Source organism: Microchirus variegatus (genome assembly GCF_963457635.1).
Source record: "Microchirus variegatus genome assembly, chromosome: 21".
Lineage (NCBI taxonomy): Eukaryota > Metazoa > Chordata > Actinopteri > Pleuronectiformes > Soleidae > Microchirus > Microchirus variegatus.
The window spans coordinates 692,480-720,370 of record NC_139822.1 but is presented as its reverse complement, the minus strand read 5'-3'; the positions used below and the strand labels follow the sequence as shown (position 1 = coordinate 720,370).

Genomic DNA, 27,891 nt, shown 5'->3' with positions numbered 1-27,891 from the left:
TGGAGCGGTGGATGCACTGCTACTCATTATGAAAACATTGTCTTAAAAATGTTTAAAAATGGCTTTGTCACGACTCCCCGCCGCAGTCCCTTTTTTACGCCTTTGACCTTGAGTTGTACCAGAGTCAGAAGACACTGTCGCTCGTGAAACACCTCCACAACGGACGTTCTTCTTCTTCTGCGGTTCAATATACGCAACTGGATGTGGCCAAAGCAGGAAGATTCAAACTGCTTGATTTTGATTTAAAATCGATTAATCGCGCTGCCCTAGTGCCCTTTATTGTTATTGAATTAGTGCCCAGCCATGCTTTAAATCGATTGCACAGTAGGTGATTGAAAAATGACACCATCCCTATATTGATCCCCTATATAGAGTGGAAAGGGGGTGATGCCAGTGAGACAGGTGAGATTTTACTTGAATCACATGTAGGATGCACCAACATTCTTTAAGCAATGTGAATGCATATAATGCAAATTAACACATGCTTTGTCCTATTTGCAAAGACCAGATGGTTATGTGTTTTTAACATTGTGACCTTTATAGATTTTGGGTTGTTGTTGGTGTATTCATTCTGTATTGCACTGTGAGGGATAGGGATTTTACTAATTTAAAATGGTAAAACCAAATGAAATATCAATATGTGCCAGTGAGATTTATATTGTGGTGGCACGACAAATAAGTAAAGTGTATGGGAAACAGTGAAAAGTGTAATAATACAGTTGGTTTCTTTTATGAAACTGTCACAGATCATAGGTTTGAACCTTGTATCAGAAAGGAACGTGGTCTTTTGATTTCCTCTGTGAAGTGGATCTGGAATTGAGAATATATTAAATAGCCACCAGGGAGCAAACTCTGTTTGAATGGAAGTCTGTCGAGAAAATTAGCCAACTTCTCACTTTTTATTTATAACATCAGTGAACATTTTCCTGAGGAGTTAATGGTCCGTTGCTAGTTACAAGTCAAGAACATGACATGGTCTGAGTGACTGGATATCAAATGCCTCAATGCATCTTTTACACCATGTCATATGTATCACAATGTACATATCAAATCAATGTTCCTGTAAGCTTGGGTGATATAGCTATTTATAAAGCTGCACACATGCGGTTTCTCTGGGCTCATTGGAAGCAGGTGTTTAAAAACAGAAAAAGTCATCACATTTACCTGATCACAATATGATGATATCCAAAATCTAAGACGATAAGTTGTCTCATGATATACATAAAATATTGACATGTTGCCTAGCCCTATTGTTACCTGTACTGTACTTTCTGCTGTCCACTTGTCATCACTCATGGCTGCTTTGTGAGAATAATCTCTTTCAATACTAAAATGATTGACCACATCTGACCATATATCTATCCTGTACACTGGTCATGCAAGTGTGGGTGTAGAGGACTGTCTATACTGCAGGTTGCTGCTTATAGTTAATAGAAAATATGGAAAAGACAGTGAACGTGAAACGGTAATGGTGAAAAATAACAGCAGATATTTCTTTGCTTGCAGCTCCAGCAGAAACTTGATTCCCCTGGTGCATATCATAGACACACTCACACTCATACTCAGCTCAGCAAGAATGTAGCACAAACTAGACCTAATGACAGGCCTGGAGTATGAGCAAATTCAACAATCATTTTTCCATGTGAAATAGATTTTACCATTAATATTTAATGCAGAGTGGAGGCATCCTGCAACCTTAATCAAATACAGCAGAAGGGCCACTGCACTGTGAAAAGTATAGGAAGTTTGGAGACACTGGTCTGCTTGTCAGCTTGCCTGTAAAATGATGAAAGCACTCGCACTAAAACCATTCATTAGTCATTAGCAGGACTATATTTTGTCATACATTGTGTCATGCCACAAGTGTCATAGTGTCTAAAATTAGAAACCAACACTTCATTTTTGCTTTCGTAAAGTGGATTAGCAGGTGGACGCCAATATGAATGAAATATGACTTACTGCTCACTTTACCTAATATGCTAATTACTGTGGAAATAAAATCAGTGCACACCTCATGAATACAGTAGTCATCAGAGCTGTGGTTTTAAAAGGAAACCTGTCTATATTGTTATGAATAAATCCTCTGTTTTAATCCACCATTATTCCATAATCACTATCAATTATGTTATATTTTTACTCTTTAACATTTTTTCTCTTTCAGTGCACTGTTAACTTGGAATAGGAAAGTGTATAGTAATATGCTGAGTTTCTTGTTGAAATTCTTATTTCTGAGGAAGTGTGTTAGTATTGCTCTGTGAATCATTAGTATGGTAAAGGTACTGCACTGCAATAGTTCCACTCGGTGCAATCCAACATGTAAATATTGCATCAGAATTGCATTAAGCAAAGAACCAGAAAAATAAAAACAACACGGGATAAGATGTCAGTGGCATAGTATCTCTATGCACTATATGAAGGCACATCGCTGGTCCCTTGTCCTTCAGATGCAGGTGGATTGCTGAGTCCTTCCCTGAGGAATTGGCTCACACGTGTTGTGCCACGTGCTTGTGAATGATTTGTTTTCTTTCCCCCCAATGTACAGATCTGTGCATTCCTCACTTATTGAACTGCATGTATCCATGTCTAGGTGTTTTTGTCCTTATGTTGGACAAGCTCCTGCCTCAGGGTGCTACTACGCGTGAAGTGCACAGAGGTGTTTGTGGAATACCCTCCTGAGTCTCTGCTACCCCTGAAACGTGAGGAATGTCACCCAGCTGTTCTGTTTATTTTTGTTTTCTACTCTGTCTGTTCTGTTTTTGCAGTTTATACAAAGGCTCCTTTTCTTGTTCCTTCTCCATCCCCTATGTCCTCGTGGACATGCTCTGAGGATGGTGTTGTGGGGTTGTGACCCTAAGCTTGTATTGCAGTGTTTGGTAAGAATTACAGAGTACATATTGATCTGTTTTTGTGGGTCCAGGTGGTAGTTGGCCAGAGGTCAAGCAGTTTGACTTTAGCTTCCAGTGTAATGAAGTGTTAAGCTGACAGAAGCACGGCTTTGCTATGGACTCCCTGGTGTTTCAAATAGTGGCCAATCTCTTTATGAGAGAAATGAAGAGAAGACCAATGATTTCCTCCACAGGAATGGCTCCAAACCACAGGTTTACATACATGGAGTGACATCTGGCTCAAAATCAAAACAGTGAGAGGGGAAGGCTTCACAAACTACATATGTGGTTACAGTGGACACTGGCAGCAACATCATTTCCATTTGGAAGAGTTTGTACTTCTTTTACTGTGCAGTGCCAACAAGTCCAGCTAGTTGTCTGTATGCTTTAAAATGAGTCGGCTTTCAAAGTGTGAAAAGCACATTATGAGATACTCAGTTAGACAAAGATTATCTGAAGAAATGTCAGGGTGTAAGTTGTCAACAGAGATGATCTACTGAAAGTGACACACCAGTTGTTTTTGCACAAGTGGAAGAGAAATGGCAGGTCAAAGGGTTCCATTTGAGTTTTCTGCCCATAGTACGTTCATTTCAGTGAATAACAGATGAAGAATTGTGGTAAATCATTAACCACTTTCATACAGCAACAGCTTTGTCTTGATGGATTGTATATGTTAGTGGGGCCTTTTGCAGAATACATGCTGCACAGCTGAGATGTTGTTAAATGTCATCAAGCAAATGCAGATAGACTGTAAGTCTGTGGATATCATGTGGCAGTGATTGATTTGGACAGACGCTCAGAGAGACTGTCAGTGTCAGGCCAGTCAGCAAGGGTATGTTTGAGTGTTTTTTGTTAAATGTTTTCTTGCTCGATCTGAGAGAGAAGTGTCATTGTCTTTAAGAGGTTATCCCACTGCTGTAATGCAGTGTGACACACAAAACTTCTGCATCACGGCAAGTCAGTTTTTAAATTTAATAGAATGACATGAGAAGGGAAACATGGAGGTGTCTCAGAGAAGGAGGTAAAAGCTTCGCACATCTTCCAAAATATCTTGGTTTTCAACAGCTAAAGCTGCAAACTTCTGAATCCTTGATTTTACATTCTTGCTAAGCTAGATATAGGCTTAAAAAAGAATTTGCCTGTCATTATTAAGTGTTTAATGCTATTATAAAGTTCACTAAATTGAAATCTCCAAAACTTTTACATGAGATTAAATCACATTTATATTTAAAATAAATGGATCTGAAAAGATTTGTATTAAAGAGTCTTAGCAGAAGCACTATGTTATATTTGTGAAATATCAAGCCTGGAATTATTTAGACATTTCTAAATGTCTTCGTTCTTTATGCTAATTTGAAATAGAATATTTGACACTGAAGCCCTTTTAAATGCACTGTTTCCAGTGTTTGCATATGGGTGAAATCTAGTGTAAGGGATTCAAAGTGGAAACTTTCAGCTTGTTACTTGCATAGTTCATTTCCTATTCATTGTGTTAAGTACAATGGCTCTGTTGTTTTGGTGTTTGTATTTGTGCAAAATGCCTGTCCGTAAGTGTGAGCATTAAGTATAGAGATAAAGTGTTTGTACAATTGGATAAAATGACCAGCCTTGCATGTCATCATCTCATCATTTCTGTAAGAAGGCCTTTATTGCTTTACTTCATGCATTTGTATAAATCAGCATTTTTCAGTCCACGAAATACCTCCTGGCTGTCTGTATGGCACAACAATTCTCTTTATTCTTATTAAGAAGTGTACGGCTCCTGCTGTGTTTACTTCTGTTGATTACACTGATGAATGATGTCGTATCGGACTCGCGTTGCTTCCAGACTAGCGAGTGTTCCTTTAGTTGTAAAAAGAGAGGAAAGTTTCATGAACTGCAGAAAAGGACACTGCTTCCACATATACTACAATAGCATTTAGGGATGGGACTTTTTTGTCAACAATACGATCGTCAATCCACACGTGCGCACCACGACAAAAAAAACCCCAAAAAGTTGAAACACCTGAAGTTCAAGACCAATGAGCTTAAGGAAGCTGTGCATGAAAAGGTGAGGTTGCTGTCCAGGTTCCCTGCAGTCTCAGATGATGGTGCACACGTTGAGGAGGACGAGTCACCGTTTTTGTGAACGGAATAGCTGGGGGCGGGTCGGTAAGGTAACTGTGGACCTTCGATCGCTGTCCGTGGTGCTCAAAGGCTGGTTTGCAGGAGTGTGTGGCCACTCACCTGTAACGTTAGCCTACATGGTGACAACAGCAGTTCTCTCGAGTGGCTGTGCGTGTCCAAGCATGTGTGCGTGTGTGCAGTGCAAACGAGCTTGCACTTATGTTTAGCACGGGGGTGGGTGTGCACTACACAAATGAAGACGGCATCTCACCCAGTCAAGATCCTGCACTCTGGTGGAACAAAAAAAAAACGACAAAAAGTCGACACATGGACCTCGACAATCGACTCTCAAAATGTCATGTAATTCCCATCCCTAATAGCATTCTCATCAGTCTTTACGTGCATTAGCTTGTATAATCACATGCATTTCAAGTTGGTTTTATTGCTGATTTGTCAAAACCAAAATAATTATCCATGCATGATTTAATTTATTTAAAGGTGCATTATGTAATAAATCTAAATCAACTGGCCATAAAATCCTCCTAATATGTCACAGAGACTCAGGAATAATGTTCATATAACAAACTGAACTCACCAACAACAACAGTACAACTGAAATATTTGCATTAAAAAATATATTTTGCAGACTGCAAATCATGTTTATGCTTTGAAATCATGTTTAGGCATGTGGCGCCACCTAACGCCGTCTACCAATCATTGCAGTCAGTAGAGTCTCAGCTACCGAGCAACCACAGGTTGCCAGTTACGTCGGAAAACGGAAGCTAAAAGACCTCGGTATTTTGAATTTGAATGTAGTAACAGTTTTTGGCCACATTCTTACATATGGCACCTTTAATCATCTGCAGATAACACCAAGTGCAAAAAATATATCCTGTAACTTTGGTTCACTGCTTTGTATTCACCCTGAGCATTAAGTAGATAGGGCTCACAAGCATTGCTGGTCGCTCTCTCTTCTGTCTCACTCTCTTCTCTCTGCTCATTGTGCCAGGGAAGATGTGGCGTAAAGTCACAGTTGTAGTCACAGTTTGTGAGAAAAATGTGTTTTCAATGAAGACAGCAACTGGAGTAATTTAAAGGCAAAGGTGGTAAAAAATGCAACGGAGGGAGCCACCGCAGTAAAAACTCTTGTTGAATGGAGAGTGTGATATGGTCCAGCAGTACATTGTCCATGATGGAGAGAATTATATCCATTTATATTTTTATAAATTTTACATCTGTAGATATATCTTTTATAATTAAAATCCACCTAAGTTCATGATAACCAATAAAGTTATCTCAAAAAAACAAAAAAATAATTTGTCACCCTCGCATTACTGAAACGGCTCGTCCAATAATTTCTGTTGGACTCGGTGGATATTGTTGCTCTTCTAATTGTAGGCTCCTTGTGATATTATTTAGTTTTCATAGAAGTGATGTAGACACAATAGTGTAGTGTGTTATAATGAATGCTTCATGTTGGCTGTTTGAGTCCTCTCAAGGCAGACTGAGGCAGAGACCTCCATATTTTGTTCAAGTAATACATAAGGGGCAGTTTAGGGCAGTTTTTCTCTTTTCATCATAGGAATATAGTGTGTTTGTGAGTATTGTGTAGTAATTAATCCTTATATCTGCTTGCTGTAAACTCTGTGAAAGCTCTCTTTCATCAGGAATGAGAATGTCTATATTGGCAGTTTCTGGGTTTGAGAAGGGAGAAGTAACATTTTTTTTCTGCAGTCCTGTTATATTAAGTCAAGCTACCTCCAAATACATATTTATTTTGTCTGTGGAATTCTAACTTTATTTTCCCTTTTCCAACCTCAAGTGCATAAGTCTGTGCCCCAGAAACTCGTTGGTCTACTGTTGCAAGAAAAGACAGTAATTTCACATTTATTATTGTCACCTCTTGTGCACAGAGGGGCCTTTGAAACTTGCTCTTTGATGAATGTTTAATGTGCACATTAAAATTTCAAACTAGCCAGTTCATTATACTCAAACACACCATCATGTTCGTTGTTTCCTGAGGAGGGTTGCAGTGGTAGTTTTTGTTACGAGGCACACACTAATTAAACCTAGTCCACATTCCATGATTTTCAGCCCCATAATCTGCTCACACAAGAGTTTTGCAAGTCGTAGCTAACCGCCCCTAATGGGTACTTGATCTGCAGTTGGCAGTTGCTTAGTGTAATGTATTTAAAACGGCAGCCCTCAGTCTCACTGACACCATCTTTAAGCACTGCAGAGCAGACCTCGATCTCACTTCTAAACATGCTGGAAATTTGATGCAGGTCTGTCATAACTTAAGCCAGGATGGGATAACAGCCGCTGATTCAGAACAGGTTTTGGTCTCCATGAATACTGGTCCTGTCAAGGTCAGTGTTTATGCTGACAAAAGGTCCTAAAGAGGTAACAAATACACATACTTATAAACTGTTATCAGACTTGAAGTCCAGCTAATTTAGGAGAATAGGTGTTTGGACCCTCTCTGGAGTGGAGTGTGCCGCTCACATATCACAAACAGACTGGAAGATTATCTGGTTGAGACACCTTCACAACAGGAGAAACTGGTGTATTTCTTCACTGTGGACTGTCCAGACTTTCTCTAGGTTTTCTATTTTAACTCTGAGAACATTTGTTTTTGCACATACTTATACTTATATATTAGTGCCCGTTCGAAAGTAGCCAAAAATGTGTGATGATAGATGTGTGGTGGCTGATGAGGGAACATGTACTCAGCTTGAAATTTGCCTGTCTGCTAAGCAGAGTGAGAACGTAATGGAAGATTTGTAGCAAGATTTCCTCTGTTTATGCTGATGGCCTTTGACATATCCGTTAATATTTTCTGTTTGAGAGAAACAAACAGTAGGCAGGCAAATAATGCTGCATACAACTCTACAATGAAGCAATAGCACATAGCACCAGTAATAAAAACCCACATAATCTATATTAACTAAAACACACCAGAGTATCTTGGACAAGAACTTTGTAGTAAGAGATAATGGTAATGATGAATGCACACATTGTTTTTGAAAACTTGTTTTGCTCCAGATATTGTTTATGAAAGACAGGGAAAGACACAGGCTTTCATAGGAGCCAGGAAGGACTGTGTAATACGACTAGAATCTCAAATCTGTCATAACCATACATTATGTTAGCATACTTATTAAACTTTTATATGAGCATGTAAATGGGGGTCAGAGTTTTGCATCATTATTATTTGTCATATGTTGTGTCATGTACAAAAGCCTCTAGTAGTCTTTACATTTCAGTGGTCCACTAAATCTGATGTAGGTTCCTGTATTGAATTGTGAATGATGCCAATGATGGATATAACAATGATAATGGTAATGATAAAAAAATATATATATATAATAATTATAGTGATTTGCAAAGTACAGATTCCTAATTTGCACATCACATTTGAATCAGAATGGTAGTAAAGTCCTGACCAAATTTAAATGGGGTAAATCATGAACTATAGGAAAATCATCACAGTAAAGTCTTCTCTAATCTGCAGTGCACACACACACTACAGGATATGATGAGAATTATGTGACCTCATGGGAAGTAAATGTAAACAAAATGGAGTGTGTCATGGTGTGACAAATTGCTGTAATATTGGTTAACAAAAGCACATGCTGGTCAGAGAGATGTGGTCAGCGGGAGGGCTGTCTATTCAGCTGCATTGTTACTTGGCAGTTAAAACTCATGTAGTCTTAAATATCTTAGGTATCTTTTTTTGTACTTTACTCTGCATATAAATGGTAAACTTGTATTCTCTATTATGAGTTCATCAGCACTAATAATATCATGCAATATTATTTCAATGGAACTAAAAACTAATGCTAGAGAATTGTGATCTCACGTCACACCAATGTACACATGAATTTGATCCTGGCAGACTTCACGATGTGCAATGGAGTAAATGTGACGAGTAATCACAGCTGCTGTGATCTGGTTTGCTGCAATGCATAGTGATATTTCTGCATAGATGTGTGCCGACTATGACAATAGAGTTATTTAGTGACATGCTAATTACTTTCTACTCATGAATGTACAGATCACTGAATTCTAAGGAAAAGAAAAGAAAGAAAGATATGTTCTAGAGGTAAAACGAATGTTTTGTTTATTTTTTATGATAGCTGAAATCATTCAGTTACATATGTAGGTTCATGTCTCTGAGGAGAACCTTGGTGTCTTAATTGACTCCTTGTTTCAGCCTCATTTTCATTTGCAGCTGTTGACTTTGTTCATAAGCCGCCAAGTTAATGAGCTGCAAATAACAGCTTTCCGTTGTTTTCAGAACTCCAGCACACACCTGGCCCTTCCATTTCACACGGCGTCTTTGGCTCAGGTCTGTCCTTGGAATGCTCTAAAGCTTTGTTAAAGCATTAGTCTTGACATTACAATACCTGGTCAGTACTAACGCAGATGAATGCTGTGGCCAAATCCACACACTGTGTGGAAAAACTGCGTCATGACATGATAGAGAAGGGTAAGGATCTAACATAATTTATGTAAGTAGTGTATGTATGTCAGACACCCCGTGGCCACACACTGTTTTGCAGGGTTTATCAAATGAGACTGGAGAACTTTCCTTGAGTTGGATGCCCCCCCGTCTGTGAATGAATCATAATGATGGATTGTTTGTGAATACTCGGGCTATTTGTTGTGTCAACACGTGTTACTGTATGTTGCAGAGCACAACTGAATAGCTAAGCTTCAAAGACAAAATGACATCACTATACAGCAGTTATATCATTGTCTTTAATTAGCATCAATGTAGCCCAGTTGACATCCTTATTGTCACTATGCAGCAGTGTCTTCATGAGAATGGTTTCAGACTGCAGCCTTATGATCTATCTCTTTGATAAAATTGTTCGGTTTTAGCCTTGAGACAAAAAACATTCTTGATCTTTCTCTGAATTCCGGGTACACGTTTCAAATGAAAATACATTATCTAATGGGCCTCCAAATGCTGTCAGAGAGCATTGTTGTGATGCTATTTCAGGGGCTGGTGATTTCATCACGGTGGGAGACTGCTCTTGCTTATTTTTACTGCATTAGCAGTAGGGTTGCAACTAACAATTACTTTAATAATGAATTAACCTGTAATCTTTTCTCTTGATTAGTCCATCTAGAAACTGTTTCCTCCACCTCAAATGCTTTGATTTGTCTGCAAACACTTCACTGTCATTCTTTGCGAAGAAACACTGCTAAGATGCTGAAATCAAATAGCTTGTTTTTTTTCATTCAATCATTTATTCGATTAACTGTTTCAGGCTTAATTATCAAGACATGTTAGTATTTTTTTTCTCCCTCTTGCTCTCTCAACCTCGCTGCGTCCTACAATTTTTATTTAAGTTACATTTACCCAAAAAAGTACCAGCGTTCTCTGACAAACAGAGAAAGCCTCTTATAATCAACTCCCTCTCAAAACTAACAAGTGTGGTGGAGTGGCATATTACCATGAATGCTCTAAATCTGACTACTGTGTTCAACCCGGTTTAGCTTGCCTTGGTTGCTCATTGTTGGAATGAGATTTAGAAAAAAATGTACGTCTATTAATGCAAATAAGACCTTTTATAAATTAGTGTGTCTTGAATCGGTGAATCGGTTGAAAATGTCTGTCCAGAAAATGCATGGGGGTATGTACACAGTTTTATATCATTTTCAGGCGTGGGGGAGCAACATTTTTGGAATTCTGTGAAGGTCTTAATGAAAGTCGGAGTGCTTAGTGGACACAAGGGTTTGTCCGAGGGAAATCAATGCAGTCTTTTGTAGCAAGGACAGGGCAGCCAATGCCGAGGCCAGTTGCCTGATGTGGTGCTGGCAGCTTTTGACGAGCATTTAATGACATGTCACTAGGCGAGACAGGTAATCAATTTATTTAGGCAGTAATGTATGTATCCCATGGCAAATCTTTAATTAATGGCCAAAAGGAAGAGGACAACTGTGATGCAGAAGGCCAAGAAGTATGAAATCCACCAGTGTACATAAATGGGTTCCTTTCTCGTTTCCCTATTAATTAGCTGTAATCACTCGATGTTTTGTCTGTGCCAAACATATTAGAAGTGTTCCTGTGTGTAAAAGCTCAGGAGAGACTCTCCAAGTTTCCAAATGTAGTTGAGCTTTAGATCCATGACCCCTTCACTTTCCCAGCTTCCCCTCTTCATGGGTAATTGACTACATTTCTGGATCATTGCATCATGAAAAAAAAAGCCCCGAAGCACCACATTTATCATGTGCAGAATTGTTTGTGCCTCTCCTGTTGTGAGCTGATCTCTATTGATAGTGCTTTTGTGCTCAATATTTTTCACAGGTGTTTGGAGCTATCCATTTTAGTCTCACTAAAACAGGACTTGAGTGGTTGAATGGGACATTTGAGTGATTAAGAGTGAACAAAAGACAGAAGGATGTAGAGGACTGAGAGATGTGCTGTATGTTCAAGCATAGCCTTGTTTAAGTGACAGGTTGAGTCTGGTATCATTGATTAATCCATTAGGCATTTGAAGGATTTCAGAGAGTGGGTGGGTCGGAATTAGACTGTTAACTCTCCTCTGCATCGGTGAATACATGTAATGTTTTTGTACAATGTATAACTTCCTCTAACTCACCACACTAATTGCATGGACCTAAGCCTGTGTCATCCTTATGTTGTAAATGTTTCATTTCCAACCTATAGTTCATCAATTAGATTTACATCACCTGTTTTATTTTCTTGGAACTGCACAATTTCCTCTCACTTTATACAAAACACTGATCATGTGCTTCACCTTTCTCTCATTTTCTAAATGTGTCACTTTGTTCTGAAGCTTACTAAGAATCAAGCTGTCAGTATTAGTTTGTAGAGTTGCCAGTTTATGATGCAGTTTAATACATAGAGAGCTGTTATTTTGTGAAGGTTAAAAGGATTTGAACTGTAGCATGGCAACAGTAGTTGGTGGGAGTGCTGCAAAATACCCCACTATGTTGGTCTGTGGCAGCCATTTCTTCTTTTTCTTACTCTTATCACTAAGTTTTTTGACTGGTAACCAGTTCCACATATGTCAATATAAAAATGTTATTTGAACTTTATATATTCAGCTCAATTAGGACATTGATTGTGTGTCACAATGATATCTTTAATATCGCTTCCTTCAGTGTGATTGTGTTACAGTTAAGGTGTTTTCAGACAAAACACTTCAGACAAAACACTCCTAAGCCAACTGCTAGGACAGGATAACAACTGTATGTGAATATATGTCTAACACAGTGACTTAGCGACAATGTAATTTGTGCATTTACCTCAACAGCCCTATGTATGTGGATCTTGGATATAGTTCCTACTTTAAAAATCTCTCATTTTGCATGCATTTTCAACTTCTTTCTAAACATTCAGCCATCAAAACTTTAATTCATAATTTCAATTGCTCATTCATACCAAATCACTGCATCATGCCAGATTGGCTTCAGCTCAGTCAGAAGGCAGCAATTCCACTGCAATTTGTTCAGAAATTGCCTTCTCTGTTTCTCTATAATAGCATTGAACAGAGCGTTTTTCTTGTGTAAGTAAGCATATGAACATGCAGATAACAAGTGGGTCAGCATAGATCCTTGTTCTACTTTGAAAAGGTTATATTAAAACACAATTTAACATGTATATTTGAATACATTAGAGTATAAAGTTGTTGTGGTTAGGGCTGGGTGGTATGGCTTAAAATTCAAATTGCAGTATAATTTGAAACATCTCACCATAAATATGGTAACTAAAGCAATATATTCTTGAGTATGTACACTTCAGAGTTCTTTCTCTATTTCCTTGCGAAACTGGGCATACAATTTCCACTTCAGCAAAGTGCCTGCATCCACTTAATGAGTATCTTTGACCAAGAATTTTAATCATGGCCAGATAGATCTCGCCTCAATTGTAAGGGTTTCCTTTATGTCATTTACTTTCATACTTATGTTAAGGTTAAACCAGAATAAGATCTCAGTAAATGTGTGAAGGTAAATGACTTAATTTGAAGCACAAATATAGTGTGTACACACAGACGCACATTAAATGGTGACTGGTTAGATAATAAACAGGAAGAATCCGGACAGTTTTGTAGTGGTTATATGGTGTGTATATAGGGTGGCATACAAACACTCAATTAAAAAAAAAATATTGGCAAGCAGATTTTATTCAGGACAGTCAACAGTCTACATGTATGTCCGTACATGTGTCCTTATTGCACTGTCATGAGAGACCACAGTCACACTTGTTGCCTAGGATGTCACAGCGTCACAAAGTGGTCCAATCAACAGAGTTCCTTTCAGTAGTGTGAATATTAACTTGGATGGTGAGCGAGCCCGTTTCTGCCGTTTTTATTTACTTAGCGACAAGGTCGGCATGTTGGCAACACTGCTCTGTCAGAGATGCGTGCGACTCGCAAGCTGTGACAGCGATCGGCGAGGCGCGTGACAGACAAAGTCGAGGCTCACGTCAGAAGACGGACCGGTAGCTCGGCCAATTATTTTATTCGGTCCGAATATTTTAATTGGTCATACTTTTATCATAATAATATGAGAATGAAATAATGATGAGTTTCAAAACCTGGTGGGTTCATCTTACGTTTTAGAGTGCCATGTGCTTATTAGAAGCAATTTAAGATTACAAAAGAAAAGTGTAGGCAGTGTAGCGTTAATATTTCAATACACAGTTCCACAGTTTGGTCCCTCATAGTGTTCGTGTGGAGCCTAGCAGTCAAATGCTTGATATTATTGAAATATAGTTAAGAGATTAATAAGCTTTTAATAGCATGTGCAGAAACTAAAATATCCTCTGTTCAGTTGTGAAAGGCAGCGTTTACGATCAATAGCTTTTTAAGGCACATTTGAAGCAACTGCACAATTTATGCAGTCTGGTCAGTGGTGTATTGGTCTGTGACTTTCTACTAATTATCCATAGACTGAGGGCAGTGGAAGAGATGGTGTGTGTGTGTGTGTGTGTGTGTGTGTGTGTGTGTGTGTGTGTGTGTGTGTGTGTGTGTGTGTGTGTGTGCACATTACCTCACCTTGAGTTCATGTGCCAGCCCAGACACAGCAACCATTATTTAATTGAATACCCAAACATTTTAACAATCAGTTTTCCTTTTAAATCTCTTATATGACATATGTAAAATGAATAACTTAAATGTTCTGTTTTTGCAGGTGATGCCTTGACTCGTAGAACTGCAGCTGACATCCCTGCAGGGTACTGGAACTTTTCCTGGGTGTCTGAATATGATCTGAGCTTTCCTGATGACTCTACAATCATGTCAGGTGAGTGACTGTCTACCTTCCTCTGACAGATGGACAGGCCCAAGCAGCTCTGTCCTTCAAAGATCCTCCTCTTTTAAGCAACAATGACAGTAGGGATCAGCTGTCCATCAGGACACCTACATATCTCTGTCTCACCTGCCAGATATCATCAGTCATGTAATCGTGACAAATCTGAGCTGCTGTTGATCAGCCTGTTCTAGATCTGCTGAAGGGCCTCGGAGAAAACAAGAGTTTTAGAGTTAACATTCTAAATGCATCCTTATTCTGCCACACGATTTGTCTTTAGTACAGTCGCTGGTTCAGGGTCAAAATAAAATGAGTAAATACAAGTGTTATATCTAGTATCAAAAAAGGAAATGTCAAAAGTAATACTCACAGTTAGATAGTATAAACGATTGGGATTAGATGGGGTAGAATATAAATCCGTTTTGGATCTGTATGGGTTTGATGAGTTGAACCCAAACAGTGCAAGTGTGGCGTGTTACAGTATGCACAGATACATTCACCATACTGTATCCACTGTGCAAATTTCCCAGTATGTAACTAGGTAATAAAGGGTGCATGAACCAAGTTTTAAAACATATTTTAAAAGCTGTAGTAATCTATAACGCTGCTTTGACACAGGGACTGTTGGCCAAAAATAAAACATTGAAATGAAAAAGTAAAGAAACTATCCTTGGAGTCTTTGACACCACTATTCTAGATTATCATGTGGTCACATTGATATTGCTTTACACATGGTAACACACATGACTATGATAATAACAAATGCAAAAGACAAAGATCAGTAGAAGTCTTTGAAGGTTTTTATTAATTTTTTTTTATTAAAACTAATACCCTTAATGTAGTTTAATTGAAATTATAAATTGTACCAAAGAAGTAGATGGTAACAATAAATGATTCCACTTTTTCTTCTTCTTTGTAATTCAATCATTTAAAACCATTCTCAGATGTTTGTCCTCTGAATCTATCACCAGTGTATTCAAGCATTGCATATTAAATCATCCATCCATCCATCCATTATCTACCGCTTTATCCTCCACTGGAGGGTCGCGGGGGTGCTGTGCCTACCTCAGCAATCATCATAAAAAATTAAATAAAGTGAAATTGTGGAGAAAATGCATCAATTTTCTTCATCTTAGATGTTTATTCAGTTTTCTATATTGGATATTATCATATATTTGCTGTTTGATGTAAGAGGACACCTACCGATGAGGAAGTGAGGAAATGCTAACATAGCAGAAACACCAGAGACTAAGAATCTCATGAATGTACACTGTAAACAGAACTCAAGTATAAAAGCCACATTTACAAAAACATCAGGCACGTCTGACCAAACCTACAACCACTGGTTGAGCCATATATAACAGATAATTTACAATTAATTAATTTTACTGTGATGTATGCAGTAAGGTACAATACTGAAGTTATTTTTTGTGGCATGGACTGGCAAGTGCAAATTGAAGCAATGCAGACCTGCTTAGGCTCTGTCAGAGCTGCCATTCACTTTTCTTTTTTTTTTTACATTGATTTGTCATCAAAATAATCTTGGACACATTATTTGGAGGTTGAAATCCCACATGTTGTCACTTTAATATCACCTTAACATAATTTGCACTATTAGTGTTTGAAAGTGTGAGGGTTACATTATCATTCTGTAGGTTAAGATTTAATCACCCATCCTCATTTTGCAAACATAAATGAAGCAATGATGTTCTTTGGGTTTAAGATGTTTTGCTTTGCTTACACAAAAAAAACACAAAATAAATGTTTGTGCATGGTGCATCCCGCCTGCTTGAAATGTTTGAATTTGAGTGGAAAAGCTTGCTTGACATGATGTTGCAAGAGCCAGTCAGCACACGGAAATGGTGAGGGAAAATCCTTTACTTTGTTCCGGAGGATAATAGGTGAATTGTGCTAGTCAAGCAAGTAAACAGGAATTATTCTGCTGTCAAATTATAATCCTAGCTCTGAGATTTTGAGATTGGACAGCCTGCAGAGAAACTATGTTTCCATTATTTTATTCAATGAGAGCTCTGACTTTATCTGTAAATTGTTAACAAGAAGATGCCTTTGTCTTGCAGTGAAGCAAGTGTGATGTGGCTGAAGCAGGAAGGATTACAGCTAGGGAGTAAAGGCCATATAACTACATTGTATATTCTGTAATGTATATGTACTGTTGTGTTCATAATAACAAGTCAGTTTTATATATGTATATAATGCTTTCCACTCTTTAAATTGGCTTGTAATAATAATGTGGTGTTGAACACACGGCTTCAGAGAATACTCAGAAAAAGGTTTAAAAGAAGACGGGTCACAACAACAGGGCATGTTGAATGGGGCTTGAGGCTACAGTGATAGATCTCAACAGTCCCTACAGCATCTGCTGTCCACTGGCATTTATTACCCACCATAAAAGCCAAAGCAGACTGACTGGCCACTTTCCACCAGCTGCCCCCATACTTTCCCTCCCTCCTGCCTCCCTGCTTCCCTTTGCAGCCTTTAGCTGGGGGCAGCTATGGAGGATACGATCTTCCTAATTTTCATTTCAGTGCTGGTAAGCTGCCTCAATGTGTCGGCAATGTCGGACCCTTCTGACCTCAGCCCTCCTCTGACCCCACCCCCAATCTATGTTGTAGTTTACCCTTGGGGAATAGCAGCTGGGCAGTTTAGTTAAACCCATCTCCACATTGTATCACTCCAGACCTTTTTCTCAGAGAGATGGATTGTCCTGGTTCAGCTGTGGCTGCCAGCTGTAACACAGGCACTCGGATAGATGCTCGCCACTTGAGGAGCTGCCGTGCTCTACAATAGAACATCTGCCTCACTCAGTTGGTAGAGCTGTTTTTGTGTAATGAGACACGGCAGTGGAATAAAACTTTGCAAAGGCAAGGGGTATAAAAGATAGAGTAGTGGTGCAGGTGCTTAAATATGGATTCCTCCTATGGTCGCATTGTTCAGCTCTTCCAACACAGTGTGCACAGCTTTTTAATTTGGACAGCTTTTTGATTTTATTGAAGATGGCTCAAAGCAATGTCTGATTAGCATTGGTTTGCATGATAGGCTGGGCAATAATTCAACAAAAAAACAAAACAATTTAAACTGTGATATAATTTTCTTCAATATCAATAAAACAAAGGTTTAATACAATGTATATCATAGGGCCCTATGAAATCCGTTAAAATTTTTTAGAATTCCGTTTTTTCCGTTTTAAATTTTTTTTAATTCTGTTTTTTACCTTTTATACTTACTTTACCACCATAGAATGTGTTTTTTTTTGTGTCAGTGAATAAAATGTCCATTGAAATGCAACTTTCTTCTTGAATCCACTGACTTCTCAATTGTTCAATTGTTTTCAATTACTGTAGTAGTTTGAACAATGGTCAATAGCAGGTCTAGGGACCCCGAAAGTTCCGAAAAAAATAAAATGAAATATGAATAAAAATGAAAAACAAGAAACATTCCAGTGCTTTTTTTTTTTTTTTTCGGAATCGTTCACAGCGATCAAACAACCCAAAGTCTTATGCAGAGTTTATGGTTTTAAGACCCCCAATACTGTGATTTGAAGCATGCAGTGGCTTCTTCGGAAGTTCAACTTGCATATTCATTATTTTTTGAAAATAAAAAAAATAGTTTACTTGACTTGTGCTGGGCTGACGTGTTGCCGGTTTTCTCGTGGCTGGTCACGTCTTCATGTAATTGCACAGTATTTCGTGTTGTACATTTAATTGCTTCTCACGAGTTGAGATTTGAGCAAGACTTACAAGAAAATATAAATCAAAATTTTAATATCAAAATATTTTGAAATGAAGCCTGCTTAGTTTACCTTAACTGTCAGATAAACGGTTCTTCGAAATGTCCTGTTATGAAATATGTCACAAGCTCTTGTTTTTACACTGACAGAAAGCAGCTAATTACTTCCTTTACTGTTGAATTCACTAGAGCTACATCTAGATGGTTTTACCCGCTCTTTGAGTACAGTTGTGATTAAAAGTAGTGGTATTTGCTGTCGGTGCACCGTTGCTTCTGGCAGTCACTCAGGGTTGTTGATGGTGAAACATATCTGTTTTAATGATTTTGAACGCATTGTGAGACATAAGGCATTTATGGTTTTCTTTTAGTATATTTAAGGTTTTAGTTTTAGAGTCTTAGAAGTATTCTTGGCCCCATGCCTGCATGCTACCTTTGCAGCTTTGAAGAGTGAAGGATAAAGTGAGGAAGCAATTTCACAAGTAATTGGTAGTTGCAGATTTTTATCTCTTTTCAACCAGAAGTAGAAATTGGTGGATAAAATTGAGCCAATAATGTGTCACTGTGTCTTAATATTTACACACAACTCTCTTATTTAATCAATATTATGTTCAAACCCATCCTTTGGCAAATACATGTGGATAATATCTGCCAATATTAAGCACAGACACATTTTTTATTTTATATTTCCACAGGAACACAATCTGGGTTTGTGTGTGTGTGGGGGTGGGATTGTTTTTGATGGTCTCTTTTACTTCACTGCTCATACTATCTCCGTTAAAAATCACTCACTTATCGGTATTCTGTGTTGACTGGACAGCTCCTGCCTCCTTTGAGAGGAAATTAATTTGCCCGGAATGTCTAGACTATAAAAAGTAGAATAGATACATAAATAAGCTCAGTGAGACAGAATCTTATTGTAATCAGGAGATAAACATATTCATCATCCGAGTTGAAGAGTTTCATGGGGAACTTTGTCAGCACAGTGTTTACTCTCAAACCCACACAGAGATATACATCATTAGCTGTAATTTACTGGATGTCAAAACCACTCCAGTGCAAACATCTCATTTAAAAAAAACAACAACATATAATCACATAGCTGTGCACTCCTGGGAATTGAGTAGTTAATTTATATACAAAAATAAAGATGGCCGCAGTAGGCTGGCGTCTTCATGACCTCCGGCCATGTAATACGACACATCGCTCAATCCCTGCTCTGTTTTATGAATGAGGTCAGGATCGAAGTGTGGTGATCGGCTCATTTAACTGTCACACATCCTTATTAACACAGTTAGAGCCACTGGCAACTCTCTCAAACGCTCTGACTAATTACTTAAGGGGTTAAGATTTAGGGTTTGGGTTTACTCTTAGGGGGGGTCTTGTCATTTACAGGCCTTGTTTACAGTGATCTTGTGCCTTGTCTTTCAATGACCATATTGTGCCTTAGGTCTTAATGTAAATTCCTGTGTTCTGCTATGGCTTTTACAAAAGGACCACAGTTTTTATTATTATTAGTATTGTTATTTTTATAATTTCTTCTTCTTTTTTAACTTGTGAGAATAATATACTGTAATACAGACAAATCAGTGAATTCTACAACCGTATACGATATAAATGTATTTGGTGTGCAGGTATGTTCTAAGTCAAGATATTGCCGGTTTAACTTTTTACCAAATTGTACATTATAACTTTACATTCAGCAGTTGAAGAATTAATTATTTTAATGCAGCATTCAGTTATTGTAGTTTCACAGTGAACATCTAATTGAATATTAAACAGTGTTACCAGGTGTTAATCTGTGCTCGGACACAAATCCCACCTGAAAAGCCTCCTTTTTTAACAGTCCCTCGAACTCTCATTGTTCACCCTCTGCATTTCTCATTGTTGAACTTTGTTGCTGCAGATTTCTGATTTTTTTGCTTCAGCTCTGCTTTTACTTGATTAGATTACCCTACTACAGATGTGTTTTATTGTTGAAGTGTTTTTACATTTAATTGTTTCTCTAAGGTGACCTTGAGTGTCATGAAAGGCACCCATAAAGAAAATGTGTTGTTATTATTATTATTATTATTATTATTATTATTATTATTAAGATTAGTGACCTACTCCTAATTAATGCTACATCATTACTGCAACCAATTATACTCCTTGACGCACACGCACTCACACACAAGCACACACACAAAGACACTATTTAATGAATCCAGTTACTTTAATTAAATTGTACACTTGCGTGATCTGCAATGTCTAAAAAGAGGGTATGATTATAGAATCAGGACATTGTGGTTTTGAAAAAAAAAAAATCTAAATGTTATTGTAATTTCCCTGGTTATTTGACAAATCAGTTATTAGTACCTTTACACATTTAGAAGGTAGGTGAAATTGGATGACGGATCCAGAGCTTGAACAGTCCACAGTTGCGTAGCAAGCTCTGTCATTCACTTTTGGCAGCACACATAAGTGCTTAGCTTGTCAGTGGGCTAAGTGTGTTTCTGCATATGAATATTGGTACCACATCAAAGTTTGAAAAGTGTGAGACGGCCGCGAAACCAAGTCAATGTTCATTTCCATTATTGTGAAAAATAGCAATGCATGTAATTAGTTTCTTAAAATATATTTCCACATTTACTACTGCAGACATGAACACTTGCTGCTTTATTTCAAGCTGTTTCACAAAAAATATTACAGTTTATGAAACTGCCAACAAGAAGCAATTCTTTTGTCGCTGTCTATGGCCCACACAGTAGATCATCTCACAGTGGAAGATGAAGATTGACATTTTGTAAATTGTTTGCTAAAAGTAATATGCATATCAGTAGTCTGTAAATGTTATTCACATACTGTTGAATGGTTTAGTCACTGCAAACTTTGAAGCCCAATGTGTGTGTCTTTTCATTATGTATATGAGTTGGAACAACTGTGCTGATCTCAGCCTCATAGCTTAACAAACTGCATCATTCCACTCCGACTACATAGACATTTATCGAAGGAAAGGAAATTAGCTTCCACTGCAACCTTGGAACTTCTCAAATTCTCTCCATCTCATCACCCCTAATGTCCCCAGTGGCAATGAGCTACAGGAATCAATGTTTTTTTGCCAAATGACAAGTTTTAAGCATGGAAACCATTACCCTTGCTTGCTCTAAGTGGTTTGGAACGACTGCTGGTGGGATTCTGCTAAAGGCAGCTTCCTCAAGTGCATATCCTTGTGATTTAAGTAAAGTCAAATGTGGTTGTCTCATTAGATAAAATTCCTTTTAAACATTTCATAAGTTTAGAAACTTCTAATTCTCACATGTTAAATAAGATCGATTCATTGTTGCTATGTCAAGGGGCATGCTAAAGACATAATAGATTTCAGTAGAATATTGAAGAGAAACGTGTCGAAGAGTAATGAAAATAAGATATTTTTTATTCTAAGCATAGATTACAATTATTGAAAAGGTAAAGAAAAACATCTAGCATTAGAAAAAGTCAAACTATTCAGCACCACACTATCTAGTTGTGACAGATTTGCTCTGAGGCATCTTGAGTTTAATTTGTGTAAAGTTTACTTTCTGGTGTTGTCACGCTTTGTCTGACAGTTGTTTTGACAGGCATGAGTTCAAATACAGCATCAGTGAATGACCTGTGCTCTTTGAGACCTGATTTTTTATCAAAAGTATAACAGCACTCTTAGCAATACGACTGTGCTGGTTTTCCACAAAGTGTACTTTCAGAGTTTCACAAAGAGAAACAAAACTTTTACCAACATGTCAAGGCTCTTGATCTAAAAGTGCTATATAGACAGAGCCTCCGATTTCTTGCAGACACAACTAATGTTGAGTTTCTTTGATTTATACCAGCACTATAAGAAAAAATAACTGATTATTGTTGTATTAATGTGATGATATCAGTCTGTTCATCCCCTTGACTGTGCCTGATAAAAAAACTGTCAGTGCCGTTTTCATTGATTAGTTTCCAGATTGTTGGTCTGATGTGGTATGCAGGGTTCCTACAGTCTTTGAAATCCTTGAAAGTTTTTGAAAATTGCCATCAAATTATTGAATGTTCTGTTTTTTGTGCAAGAAAAGGTTTAAGTTTTTATTTGGGTAAATATGTGACCTTGTTGTTATCACACCACCATTTCATGATCCAAGCATTGCTTGATGTATGTAGACTAGGTCTACACAGAACACACGGTGAGTCGTTAATTCCTATCAGTGTTGTGGACACTGAACACTCTCTCATTCCACCGTTGACTTGAGTCACTTTAAGCAAGAGAGAGCAAATGACATCAAGTCTTTTGTCTCACCCAAGAACCTGAGGACAATCACTTGTCCAGATGCAGATCATGCTGAAAATAAATAAAAGTGGACACCATGAGCAAGTGGCTTTTACAAGTTGCCCTCCTATCTTAAGTTGATCACATTCATTTCTTCAGGAAATTGGTCCCAGAAAGTTCTTGAAAATGTCTTGAATTTGATGTCAGCCAAGGTGTGGGAACTCATTGCTCATGCTTCAATTTTCATGGAATTGCTGGGCAATCAAATGAATATAGATTTGTTTATCATATTGCTTTATATTACCTTATGGTATTATGTATTCAATACTTAGTAAATACATGCTTTACATTACACCAAGTCAACCACTTTTGGCAGCCTTGAGCCAAAAGTCACTTTTTTTTTTTTCACACAGACATGTTTTGTTTTCAGTTTTCGCATCTGCTCTTTAAATCAGGCATACAAAGTTCTGCATATACTAGTGTTTCTCCTGCTGAGCGTAGTGTGAAAAGTCATTTGAAAGTAACCAAGCCCTCTAAACAGCGATTTAACGAGCCACAGGGATGTATCATGTGAGGTCTGTCCATAGGGAGATAATCATTTGGACAATGAAATCATTTGAAAATCTTACACTGAGTGGCCAGAAGTAAGTTTAAATAGATATTATGTTCATTTTTAAGGTTTATTTCATGTGGCAGGAGAAAAAAATGGAAAATCTCCAAATGAGCTTAACTCACTCTAATGTACACATAAACATAGAAAAACAGAAAACAAGTCCAAACAATGAAATAATTGCAACATTTTACACTGAGTGTCCAGAAGTAACATTGTAAAGATGTTATGTTCACTTTTTTAAGTTTATATCATGTGGCAGGAGAAAAAAATGGAAAATCTCAAAAACGAGCTTAACTCACTCTAATGTACACATAAACATAGAAAAACAGAAAACAAGTCCAAACAATGAAATCATTTGAAAATCTTACACTGAGTGGCCAGAAGTAAGTTTAAATAGATATTATGTTCATTTTTAAGGTTTATATCATGTGGCAGGAGAAAAAAATGGAAAATCTCCAAATGAGCTTAACTCACTCCAATGCGCACGTTAGAAAAACAGAAAAGAAGTCCAAACAATGAAATCATTTGAAAATCTTATACAAAGTTCTGCATATACTAGTGTTTCTCCTGCTGAGCGTAGTGTGAAAAGTCATTTGAAAGTAACCAAGCCCTCTAAACAGCGATTTAACGAGCCACAGGGATGTATCATGTGAGGTCTGTCCATAGGGAGATAATCATTTGGACAATGAAATCATTTGAAAATCTTACACTGAGTGGCCAGAAGTAAGTTTAAATAGATATTATGTTCATTTTTAAGGTTTATTTCATGTGGCAGGAGAAAAAAATGGAAAATCTCCAAATGAGCTTAACTCACTCTAATGTACACATAAACATAGAAAAACAGAAAACAAGTCCAAACAATGAAATAATTGCAACATTTTACACTGAGTGTCCAGAAGTAACATTGTAAAGATGTTATGTTCACTTTTTTAAGTTTATATCATGTGGCAGGAGAAAAAAATGGAAAATCTCAAAAACGAGCTTAACTCACTCTAATGTACACATAAACATAGAAAAACAGAAAACAAGTCCAAACAATGAAATCATTTGAAAATCTTACACTGAGTGGCCAGAAGTAAGTTTAAATAGATATTATGTTCATTTTTAAGGTTTATATCATGTGGCAGGAGAAAAAAATGGAAAATCTCCAAATGAGCTTAACTCACTCCAATGCGCACGTTAGAAAAACAGAAAAGAAGTCCAAACAATGAAATCATTTGAAAATCTTATACAAAGTTCTGCATATACTAGTGTTTCTCCTGCTGAGCGTAGTGTGAAAAGTCATTTGAAAGTAACCAAGCCCTCTAAACAGCGATTTAACGAGCCACAGGGATGTATCATGTGAGGTCTGTCCATAGGGAGATAATCATTTGGACAATGAAATCATTTGAAAATCTTACACTGAGTGGCCAGAAGTAAGTTTAAATAGATATTATGTTCATTTTTAAGGTTTATTTCATGTGGCAGGAGAAAAAAATGGAAAATCTCCAAATGAGCTTAACTCACTCCAATGCGCACGTTAGAAAAACAGAAAAGAAGTCCAAACAATGAAATCATTTGAAAATCTTATACAAAGTTCTGCATATACTAGTGTTTCTCCTGCTGAGCGTAGTGTGAAAAGTCATTTGAAAGTAACCAAGCCCTCTAAACAGCGATTTAACGAGCCACAGGGATGTATCATGTGAGGTCTCTCCATAGGGAGATAAAGGACAGATGGACGTTAAGATGAGTGGGAGGAGAGCTGACTTTACTTTGTCTCTGTGCAAATTTGAGGGCTCTGTTTTGGTTAGTCTGTTAGATGTTTTGCATCCATTAAACCTTTTTCAATCCTTCAGGTAGGGGTGTATATTATTAGCGTAGATACTGAAGCTGGTACTGCCTATCGATAGCAATACTTTTGATACTGTTATTATTACCTTTCTATAATTTGATGCGGAGGAGGCCTAAATGCAATGGTATGTTGGAGAGCTGTGAGGAAGGTCGGGGAAGGACAGGGACCTCTGTTTAAACCAATGGGCTTCCACCCAGCAGTTCTTTCTCCCCAGAGCATTTTCTCTGGTTTGGACTGACTTCTGTGGCTGATGCTCAACTGATGTCTCTGGGATTATTAAACACATACTTTAGAAGTTCTTAAAAATGCTGCAGTGTCTCGAGTAAGTCGCTATGCATTTAGTCACAATCTTCAGTTGAGTTTCTATCTGCTCCAGAAAATGATCTCCTATCCTACCCTTTAAAGAAGACAAACCCAGTGCACTGCCTCACATTTATATACCGGTTGGTAGAATTAACCTGCAAATATTGTTTTTCATATGATACAGGCTGCTGTGTTTTTGTTACATTTAGCAAAGTTACCCCAACAATTTCTGTGGCCATTCACCGAAATTGCTGAAAAGTGAACTGTGCTAGCATATTATGATTCTCAACTTTTGTTAAGCAACATTACAATAAATCTCTTTCCCCATCACGGTACATCTAATTAAACATTTTACTGTCACCAATCTGAATAAAAGTGGTGTCATGAAATACATGTATTTCATACCAATGTTTTGTTGCTGCCATCAGTTTTGTAGTATTAGTATCCCTATTTGAATTAGTTGCCACCATGTTAATCCATATAAATTGTGATGCTGTCGTTATACCAGATCACCGATGCCCTGGCAACAGCAGAACATGTGACCAGCATCTGGGGGGCAGCCCAGAGTTTACATGGAGCATAGTGGCTGCCGGGGATCTACGGCAGGAAAGAAATGGCAGAACTGAAAAGAAGTCTGGGAGTCCGCAGGGTTGGGAGGAAGGTAAGAATGAAGGTATCACGTTCCCTCTTTGTTGGGGAATTTTCATTTTTCAACAAAAAATATTCACAATCGAACACTTCTCATACTTTGATATTCTACACTCATATTCAACTCTCTAAAGGATCCAACATCCATTTTTCATGTCATTTTTTTAGTCGGTATGTTTTCTGTTTGTCAAGTATTATGGGGTGTCTGTCTTCAGTGTGCTTTAAGTTACCTACTTAATTATGTTGAGGCAGAAACCTACTGATAAATGGACACTTCGCTTCATACACTCTCACATTGATTTTTCTCACCAGCCTCAAATATTGGTACAAGCACAGTAAAGCAGTGTAGCATGTTATCTAGATTGCTCTCAAGATATTACTTTTTATCAAGTTTTCAGGGGGAAGGAGCTGAATATAGTTTGCTGAGCCAGACCTCTGCTTACAGATCTTCCATATTCTCCACCATCATTCATTTTCATACCCTCAGGATGAGAAAACGGTTTCTGTCATCTTATCTCCTGAGGTGATGGTGAAATGGAGGGAGACAGAAGGGTCTATTTATTTTCTTAAATGTGTTTTTTCCTATCATGAGCCACAAGTCTGAGACCAGATGGGTGGAGTGCTCAATGAAATTGAAAAACTGAATTATATTGACTGCTAAGAGAAAGGTGTTCGTGAGAGTGGACTATAGAAATGATTGATGTCTGCCATGTATATCTGGTAAGTTGTAAACGATAGCATGAGGATGTTTGTGTGCATGCATGTGTATTTGCGTGTGTTGGATCAGTAAAAAATATAGTACTATTGTAATTTTAGAACTCAAGACACACAAGATAAAGGGCCTTTTGATCTCAAGTGTTGTAATCGCTGGAACAATTTAAAACTAACTATAATACAATTATAATATAGTAATCTAGGTACACACATGTTTAATCCATACATCTGAACAACCAGGGAAACTGGTTAATAATACAATAAAAATACAAAAAGAGTAGTTTCAATTATTTATTTATTTTTGTGTTGGGTTATGGTTATGATATTAAGCTGACATTGTGTTTTTGCGGCACTCCCCTCAACCTCTAATGCAGGGGTGTCAAACTCCTTTTCACTGCGGGCCACATCAGCATAATGGTTACCCTCAAAGAGCCAGATGCAACCAAATGTAACCAAATATAATGTAAAATAAAGGTAACTACTCCGTAACATAATGAAAAAAAAACTTTCTGTATTTATTACTTATTATATAAGTTACAAATATGCATTATAGATGTAACCCGGTCCGCGATGGTGTTTCTTGACAAACTTAACAGTTTAAAAAGTCTGTATCTGGTCAGAGCAGACCTGCTCACACACCTTCAGCATGCACTGCTTCAAAAACGCACCCTCAGAAAAAGACTTTGAAGCACGGGTGATTTCTACAGCCACAATAAAGCTAGTTTTCACTGCCCACCTTTGTGAACACATTCTGCTGCGATCACAGTCTCACTCTCAATTTCACTCGTCGCATGATGCGTATACACAATGATACACTGCGATCTAGTGGCAGGATGCCGTCACTTTGAGGGTAACGCAATCGCCATGCATTGTGGGAAATATAGTTTATGAACAACGCACGCCTTGAAGCAGCATAGACCTATTTTAACTCAGATTTTTAAGACCAATTATTCCCTTGCGGGCCACATGAAATGACATGGAGGGCCACATCTGGCCCCCAGGCCTTGAGTTTGACACATGCTCTAATGGCTTATAGTTCATTTCATGCATATAATATACTGTGCATGTACCAAACTATAAAGCTGATAATGAGAGCCACAGTTGAAGGAGGCAACACAAATTACAAAGGAAATGTTTATGTGCATAATCATGTTCAAGCCCTGCATTAGCCACATTATACAGTAGTTGGTATGTGTTGAACTCAGCTGGGAGAGACACTGTCTAAATAAGGAAGACATACTTAATTGCTATGATCTGCTGAATTGCTATACTGTATGTCCTACAGTACTTGGCTTATCCACTATGAGATGTTTGCAAAAAAGCAGTGTTTTATTTTTTTAAATCCAGAAATGCTGGTAGTTAGCTTTGCATTGTACAGAAACCTGCTGACAAATAAGTGAGGTAAACTAGATCGAGCATAAGTTCAACTGGCCTTTAATAAATAATGAATGACCATTCTACTATAAAGAATAAAGGATGACAGTACCACTGT

The 27,891-nt window shown here is 37.7% G+C and overlaps 1 protein-coding gene across 1 annotated transcript in view; it reads left to right on the top strand.

The window, feature by feature from the left end:
* The window catches only part of alk (ALK receptor tyrosine kinase), a gene marked incomplete at both ends in the record, with an annotated part of 379,437 nt that overhangs the window by 158,989 nt on the left and 192,557 nt on the right, over positions 1 to 27,891 (top strand). Inside the window, 2 exons of the mRNA XM_083907769.1 lie at positions 14,163 to 14,273; positions 25,546 to 25,710. Of these exons, the coding sequence (XP_083763895.1) occupies positions 14,163 to 14,273; positions 25,546 to 25,710 (276 nt within the window). The remainder of the gene's footprint in view (positions 1 to 14,162; positions 14,274 to 25,545; positions 25,711 to 27,891) is intronic.